Here is a 9,135-nt window from a genome sequence, read left to right on the forward strand (position 1 = left end):
AGACAGGAAAACTAAGCAACCTTCAAGTAATGAAGATTAGAATATCCCTAACATCATTGAAATTCTTTTTGGAATCTGTTATTAACTCAGAGGCTGGCGTTCTGGCTGATACTAGTGTGTGTGGTTGTTCAACTGTTATTCTAAAGCTGTAATTCCTTTAATTTTCTTTACCTGCTTTTGAGAGAACACCATTTCCTTTTGCTATGCCAACATAGACTAGAATATTTACAACATCAGAAACTTCAATATGGAGATTTGTTGTTCCTATATCGTGATCTTTAGCAGCAGCTACACCTGTACATAAAATAAAATTTTACTGGCTGTTAATTCCTAAATATAGTGCTTGATATAGAAAAATATTTCAAACGATTATTAAAAGAACACATTCCGTAAACACTAAAAATCACTGTGCAATTTATTTTTGGTTAGAAGCTTCTGCTAAAACCCCATGTAATTCCATGCTGGGAAAAATGTGAATATATACCTACCATATGCACTGCACAACCTGGGTCCTAGATCAGGACGTACAAAAAATCCTGGCAAATGAGAGGCTAAATTGAATTTTCCTTCTGGATTACAATATTCTGGCAATGGTAGGCTCTTTACAAGATCTTCATATCTGAAGAATAAGAACATTGTGCTCTTTTGAGTAAAGATTTGCATTTTAAGTACTTTGAATATATAATTTCCCCATTGTTCAAAACAAAGATAACCTTTCCTTAAGGCCTTCTGACAGGTGAAACTTTCCTTGACTTAATTCAATGTTTAATAAATACATTACATATATACAAGCACAGGAGAAGTGATACTGACTAAAATTACAATTCTGCTTTCTTGACCACCACAAAAAGGATCAAAAGAAGGCAGGCCCAAAACAGGGCTGTAATGTATCCTTTGACATAAGCAGTCTTTCCTTTATTGCTCTAACAGAAAGAATTCCCCTTGGTGAGGACACAGAGATTTTTGTTTTTTTAATTATTTACTTTTTCTAATTGAGGAAGTGAACTCTTTAAGCCAAATTTGTAGTTTCTTATTCTATCTTTGGGGGTAATCTCAGTTCAACCTCAAACATCAAGGGTCAAAATAAAAAGTTTTGAAAGATATACTACCTTGCTGGCATCATAGTCTTGAAGTCTTCTCCTGATGGGCAATCTTTCAGTTTTAAAACAACTGTTTCTCCACTTTTGGTTTTTTGCCGTTCTATAAAGAATGCAGTTAATTACTAGAAAGGTAATCACTGCCTTTTTGTTAATGTTTTGGGAAGAAGGAATAAATTTAAATGAATCATTTGATTGTTATACAGTAGGTGCTTTACTGATAATAATGCTCCTTATATACATACAAAGAACATATGGCATTCCTCGCTGGTAATATCTTTAAAAAATCTACACAATTGTTATTGACAATATCATCTTACATTTTTACTTTTAATTCTTCAAAGTGCTTTATAAAAATTATATTGTTCGATTTTCACAAGTTATGGGGTTGCTAAAATTATTCCCCAGAAGGAAACTGTGTAAGTGACTTGTTTACGGTTAAAGGAAACTTAGTGGTAGAGCCAGGATCAGAACCCAGTCTCTTGATACCAAGTACTTGTTCTTTTTATCAGACAACAATGTAATGTAGAAATGTCAAAGATTAGAAGAAATCTATTAAATCTTATATTTGAAATTTATCATTTTTTGAAGAGTGTGCTTAAGAAAATAGTAAAACAAAACAAAACAAAACAAAAAAACCTACTTGAAACTTCTTCAAAACCATCCCAGAATTCCTTAACATTGGCATTTGAAATAATGCTGTCTTTGCAGTTCAGAAGATCTGCTTGATGGTCTCCAAAATCAAGACTAATTGACTCCGCCTTCCATAAGCTGATGTTCATTTTCTTGTGCATACCAGAAACCACTGCAGGCTAAAAATATGAATAAATGAATGGATAATTAAACATTTAATGTAACATTAATGTTAAAAGGTATATGGGTACTTAAAAATTTTACATATATACACATAAAATGGATAACACATTAACTTTCAGGCCTAATGACAGATTGGTGAGTATAAAAGATGCTATTAACAGTAATCCCTGACCTGAAAAGTTGTTCACAATATATTGTTAAATAGAAAAGGGAATTCCATGTAGAGTATATTGCCATTTTTGAAAATAAAAACATTAAACTTCAAGGCCAATGACCACTTCCCTGACAGTGAATCTTTCCTTTGAAATAACACGAATTCAAATTCCTTCAAGACTCTAACCTAGCAACCCGCCAACTGAAGATTTATAGCTTCTGAAGTGCCAATTATAATGTGAAAACACTTGTAAGGATATCTAATTTAGCAGTATTCTCAGTTCTTTTTTAAAAACTTCTTTATTCTTAATAAAAAGTCTAGAATATAGAGAACACTAAAAGTTGTGACATAAGAGTGTCTGGCAAAAGATGGTAGTTATTACATGCTCTTTAGACTTTATAATTAAAACTTTGGAACCATAAAGCAGAATAAGCTCTAGCTAGGGTTCTTATCACAAAAGACAAATCAAAAGGAAAAAAAATCTTGTTAACCACTTAGTTGACTACTTTATTAGACTTCTTTTCAATAGACTAATAATACATTCAGCTATTAAAATAGGTCCAGCTATGAGCTGGAATTGACTCGACAGCAACACGTTTTTGTTTAATTAGATAATTAGCTATTACTGGCAATTCACAAATCACAAATCACATATAAATTCCTAGTCTCTATTACACTTATCTAGTAATACTACTATCCACCCCCCCAGAATTCTTTCTTATGATAATCAGCAACTTGGGAAAAATGAAGTAGATATAAAAAAAATGATAAGGTTCATTACTTAGCACATGGGAATAATTCAAAGCACAATTCTTACACTACCATCATCATCCTCCTGAAATACTAAAAGGTTTCCTAATTAGACTCCCTGCCTCTGATATTATCCCTCACTAATTCAACTTCTAATTTACTTTTGCTGTCAGTTATTTTAAAATGTCAATCAGATTATTTTGATTCCTCAATTAAAACTATCAACTAACAAGATAAGGTTCAAACTCCTTAGCATGGCACATAAGCGTGCTTTATAAGCATTAGCCAGACCACCTCCTTCCCCACCACTCCCTCTCAAACACAACTACTGACAGTTCCCCAAACACCTGACGCTCTGGAGTATCTCCAACCTTTTAGCCATCTAGCAAAATTTCATTTAAGACATCATTTCACAAAAGACTTTCTGAACTAGTACCCTAATTCCCAGAGTTGCCTCTTCATTGTTTCCATAGATCTTAGGGCATTTAACGTATTTATAAAAATATTTATGTATCTGTTTTATACCTCAAGTCCACACAAAACTATATGCTCTAAACTATGGCCCATGATGGCCTCAGGGGTTTCAAGATAATCTATGAAGCCCCACCAAAAAACTATAAGTAAAATTTTGTGTACATGCACTGCACAGGTATATATTTGTCTGGGGAAAGAGGGACCAAGCTTTTATCAGATTTTGAAAGGAACTAGTGACCAGAAAGTGTTAATAACCAACCACTGGACTATAGTGGTTCTTACTCAAAACTTAAATCATTTTTATATAGCTTACTTGTTTCAATATCCTAATGCCTATCTCAAAGACTGGATCTCACTAGGCGCTCAGTAACTGTTCAAAGAACCAAGTAAAAATAAAATTGTAGTTACGTTTTCCAGAAAGCACGACATAAGTTGAACATTATTAGGTCATGCAAATTCTTTAAGTTGTTCACAATTTTTGCATTAATGTAATAAATTGCCATGTGGGATGCATATCAAACATTCTATCAAAACTTTGGTCAAACAAAAAATAATTTTTGTTAGAGCAGAATTAAATAATGGAGACTGTCATTCAAGATTTTATGAACTGACTTACAAATAAATGTTCTATGGTATGGATAAACATTAAAGGCACAAATATCTACATGTTTTATCAGTTCAAGAAAAATGCTTCTAATATTATTAACATTTTAGTAGTAGGTATAAAACTAACTGGACAATAAAAATTTGAGGACGGGACTTTATTATGTATCTGTTCACTGATAAGCAAACATTGTAGTAACCTTTTTGGGGTGTTTTCCGTATCTCTTGTTCTCCCAAATATGCTAAGTACTATTATTTCTTTACCCTTTGTTTCTATCCCTAACAAGGAACAATTTCACCTATTTATTTTGTTTCAGTTCCAATAAAATCGTACACTTTGAGTTTAATATACTCACTTGTCCTTGTTTCCAGCATTCTTTGAAAAGTTTCCAATTATTACTATTCTTATAATCCTTAAGCCATAAAATATGCTTCTCACAGATCCAAGAATGTGGTATATCACTGTACAATTTATTGTTTTCATTCATGCCAGATTTTCTGCTTTCTTTAGGCTCTTCTTGAAGCTCAGATTTTATATTTATCTTGGAGGCTTTATTTGGTGGAATTTTGTTTTCAACAACTGAAGCAATTATGTCATCAAGAATATTTGGCATAGTCCTTCCACTTTTGCTACTCTATTAAGGGGAAAAAAAAAAGTCTGAAAAAAAATGCGTATTTTGAGGGAAATATATACATTTTCTCCCACAGATGCACTATTATTTTATAAACGTTCACTTTTATTTACTACTAACACAGCCAACAACAACATCCCTGTGTCCGGCATCTGCAATCATGTTAGTACACAAGGGTTCCCAGTGCCTATACTGTTCCTCACAGCTGGGCACCACAAGTCTGGTGCTCTCCATAGAACTGCCAGGTCTGCAAAACCCAGAACGATGGCCTTCCTATCTTGCACACTGTTTTAGGCCTGTAGCAGAGGGGCTGGATGGGTGCAGGCCCCTATATACTTTTTAAAGCTACTAAAAATTTGTATATACCCATGTGATCTTTCTTTTTTTCTCTTCTGGTGCATGATTACAGCAAAATTTGATTTCTAAATATTTTAAGTAACATAAAACATTCATTTCCGTATGTATTTTTTTTTTTACTTCAGATCTATGGTTTGAAATTCTGAAGGGGGGTATATCTTAGGGCTTTCCAGAAAAAGTCCCTTCCCCCAGTCTTTTTTTCTGGGAAAAAGAGATTAAAAAATTCCTACTCCTAAGAGAAGTTATAATACAAATGTGAACATGCCTATAAATCTGGTACATTTAATTTTACCTGCAGCTATTTATCATTTCAATTTAAGGCCTAAATTAAAGACAAAACACCTGGCATCACACTTACCGGAGCTCCCATTGAATACACTGGTGCAAAGGCAATGCCGGCATCTGTAGAGCCCACACGCAGCTTGCCAGCTGTTGTGGTCAACAAATCCCGTAAGGTTGAGCCTTGTTCATTATTCTGGGACGCATGAGGTGATGTTCTGCAGTTTGGAGAATCAGGGTTGTCTTGTTCTTGGTCTTCTTTTATTTCCTTTTCAAGAGTACATTCTTTGTTTTCTGAAATAAAATGTTCCACAAATTTTAACACGATTAAGATTGCTGCTAAAGTATAAACAAAAACTGGCACCCTGCATTTTATAGTGGGAGGTAAAAACTGTAGCACTAGTGATTTATTCACCTGAACACACACCAGAGGATGGATTAGATCCTTCAAAATGGAGTCAAACAGTTTGAATATGAAAAGGCCTTCCTCAACATCTTAGACATGTAGCTGAGTTTGTACCTGTCACAAATGAAAAATGCTACAGCTAAGACAGGCAGAAAGCATAGGTAAGTTACATATATATTGCCCTGGTGGTTTTACTGATATGCTCATCCATGATGATTCTGTAACTAATTTTGATACAATCACAGGAAGGCATCTAATGAGAGAAGACAATGTTTTAATGAACCTAAGCCATGAGGGAAACAGGATAAATGTAAACTCTTCTAAGTTTAATAGCGCTCTGTTGGTTATACCGTAACCCTCTAACGTATGCTTAGATAACTAACTATATTTACCTTTTTTTTCCTCTCTGGATTTTTGCTCTGCAAGATCTGCTAACCAGTGCAGTGGTGACTGAGACTCTGGAGGTGTTACCTTGCTGTCTGTGCTTACATCACTTCCTGGGCTGCTGCTGCCATTAGTCTTGGACTGCTGAGGGGTAGTCTGCTGCTGAGACTCAGGCATGCACAGAGAAATTTTATTACCATGATTAAGAACATTCTGCAAAACCTACAAGGGTTAGAACAATTGAATTTTTTAATACTCTCCAATTATTCAGAGTTAAAAGTAGTTATAAGATTCTTACACAATAACACAGAAAACGTAATTCACAAAACAGCCTTACACTGGATGTCAATTATCAAAGTTTATTATTTAAGCCATTCATTTTTTTTTAATTAAAGGAGATTTTACTCACCTGAGACACACCATTCACTGCAGGAAAGTTTCCAACTTGTACATTCTGTTTGTTAGTACAATGACAATGGGATTTAATACCATATTTTTCTCTAAGAGTGTGCATCGCATCTAAAAGGTCTGTCAAAACTACAAGATAAAATGGTAGTTAATAAAAAAGTCACTACTATTTTTTAAGACCATGAAACTTTTTTTTTTAACTGCTTTAGATTAAGGTTTACAGAGCGAATTAGTTTCTCGTTAAAAAAGTAATACATTGTTTTTTAACATTGGTTGTCAAACCCATGACATGTCAACGTCTCCCCTTCTTGACCTTGGGTTCTCTATCACCAGCTTTCTTGTCCCCTCCTGCATTCTTTTGGCCCCTGGGCTGATGCGCCCGTTTGGTCTTGTTTTATATGCCTGTCTAATCTTTGAATGAAGGGTAAACCTCTGGAGTGACTTCAGTACTCAGCTGAAAGGGCTGGAGGCCATACTCTCAGGGTTTCTCTAGTCACTGTCAGACCAGTAAGTCTACTCTTTTTTTGTGAGTTAGAATTTTGTTCTACCTTTTTCTCCAGCTCTGATCGGGACCCTCTACTGTGATCCCTATCAGGGCAGTCAGTGGTGGTAGCCGGGTACCATCTAGCTGTGCTGGACTCAGGTCTAGTGGAGGTCATGGTAGCTGTGGTCCATTAGTCGTTTGGACTATCTTTCCCTTGTGTCTTTGGTTTTCTTCATCTTCCCTTGCTCCAGACAGGGTGAGACCACTGGAGTATCTTAGATGGCTGCTCAGAAGCTTTTAGGACCCCAGATGCTGCTCACCAAAGTAGGACATATATGGTCCCCAGCCCTCGGCCCAGTAATTTGATCCCTCAGGGAGTGTGGATTTGTCTATGAAGCTTCCATGACCTTGCCTTGGTCAAGCTGTGCTGACTTCCCCAGTATTGTGTGCCATCTTACCTTTTACCATAGTTATTCACTTACCTATTGTGTAGTTAGTGCTTTTCCCTCTCGACATTTTTCTTATTATGTTTTATAATTAGAAATAGTGGAGGTTTTCTTGTGACATTTTAATTTTCTTCCATTTTTCTCCATACCACCTCTCCATCAAGCTTAATCATTCAACCAAATTCATGTTCTCTATCAACTCTATTCTTTCTTTTTAAATTATTATTTTTATTGTGGTGAGTATATATATAACAAAATACTTTCCATTTCAACATTTTTACATGTACAATTCAGTGACATTAATTACTTTCAACATGTTCAGCAACCATCCCCACTATCCATTTACAATTTTTAATTTATTTTTTGTTGAGAATATACACAGATCATATACCAGTTCAACAAATTCTACGGGTACAACTCAGTAACATCAATTACATTCTTTAAGTTCTGCAACCATCCTCACCCCTCCTTTTCCAAGCTGATCCTCCCCCCTATTAACAAAAACTCACCACCCCCTAAGATTCCCATCTAATCTTAAAAGGGCACAATGCTCGAGGCAGAGATTCTTTACTGTTTGGTTTTAAGAAGGCTTCAGGGGCTATTTTCGGTTTAAGGTTTAAAGATTATCTCAGGGCAATAGTTTCAGGGATTCATTCAGTCACCATGGCTCCAGAAAGTCTGGAGTCCATGAGAATTTGAAATCTGTTCTGCAGAATCAGTCACGCTGTCAACTCTATTCTTAAAATTCAGTAAGTTCAAAAAATGTAGAAAGCTTTCATTATAAATCCAATAGGCTTTTTCATTATACTCTAATTTTTCCCATCTAAAATGATTCTCCTACGGTTTTCTTCATCACTGGAGCTTGTTTGACTTCCTAGCTTTATGACAGAGGATTTCTAATAACTTTGAGCAAGAATAGGTCAAGATTTGATAAGCCTTATCTCTCCATCCCATTATACTGCTGTATAGTCTGGAGCAACCAAAAGCTCTGTTATACTAAGTAAACAATGTATATTTATACTTACCAGAACCAGGTATAATTTGAGTTGGCATTAAATGTTTGTGATCATGAGGCTGGCCTTTCACACACTTCATCCAAGCGTACAGTTCTTTATCTGTAAGAAGATTATAACATACCTAGTTTTGTATCATTCATGGGTTTAGAATTGTAAAATTGACAGCTTGCATATAAAGAGCTTAAAGATTACATGAAATGTTAATGATAGTCTTCAAATGCTTGGTTTGTAACAAAATAGTTAGAAAAAAGTGAATTTTATATAAACTGATTCAAAATGGATGTAACAATAGGCTTTTCCAATATGACCACTTTTTATATTATTATCAATGTATTATTATTACTACCTGACACTGAAGTCAGCTCCAACTCACGGTGACTCTACATACAACAGAACAAAATGCTGCCGGGTCCTATGCCACCTTTATGGTCACTGTTTTGGCTACTGTAATCCATCTCAATGAGTGCTTCCCTCATTTTCACGGCCCTCGAACTTTACCAAATAGGATATCCTTCTCTAGCAACTGATCCTTCCTGATGATGTGTTCAAAGTGAACCGAAGTCTCACCACCCTCGCTTCTAGGGAGCATTCCGGTTGTATTTCTTCTAGGACTGAGTTGTTCATTCTTCTGACAGTCCACAGCATATATTCAATAATCTTTGCCAACACCATTAGTGTCAAAATGACACCAATGCAATACGCTGTTTTATTTCTTGTTTGCTGCTTCCATGGGTATTGATTGTGGATCCGAGCAGAACGAAATCACTGTTAGTTTCAATTTCTTCCTTGTTTGAGTCTAGTTTCTCTGTAGCTAATTTCTTTGTATCTC

The 9,135-nt window shown here is 35.2% G+C and overlaps 1 protein-coding gene across 6 annotated transcripts in view; it reads right to left on the reverse strand.

Moving 5' to 3' along the window:
- The window catches only part of JMJD1C (jumonji domain containing 1C), a 321,108-nt gene that overhangs the window by 11,067 nt on the left and 300,906 nt on the right, over positions 1-9,135 (reverse strand). For all 6 annotated transcript variants that reach the window (XM_064269625.1, XM_010589154.2, XM_064269623.1 and 3 more), the window contains 9 exons: positions 8,316-8,405; positions 6,362-6,489; positions 5,961-6,174; positions 5,242-5,456; positions 4,251-4,529; positions 1,741-1,909; positions 1,110-1,200; positions 489-619; positions 172-294 (listed from right to left, as the gene is read on the reverse strand). In XM_064269625.1, coding sequence (XP_064125695.1) covers positions 172-294; positions 489-619; positions 1,110-1,200; positions 1,741-1,909; positions 4,251-4,529; positions 5,242-5,456; positions 5,961-6,174; positions 6,362-6,489; positions 8,316-8,405 — 1,440 coding nt within the window. The remainder of the gene's footprint in view (positions 1-171; positions 295-488; positions 620-1,109; positions 1,201-1,740; positions 1,910-4,250; positions 4,530-5,241; positions 5,457-5,960; positions 6,175-6,361; positions 6,490-8,315; positions 8,406-9,135) is intronic.

This window comes from Loxodonta africana, chromosome 16 (assembly GCF_030014295.1).
Source record: "Loxodonta africana isolate mLoxAfr1 chromosome 16, mLoxAfr1.hap2, whole genome shotgun sequence".
Lineage (NCBI taxonomy): Eukaryota > Metazoa > Chordata > Mammalia > Proboscidea > Elephantidae > Loxodonta > Loxodonta africana.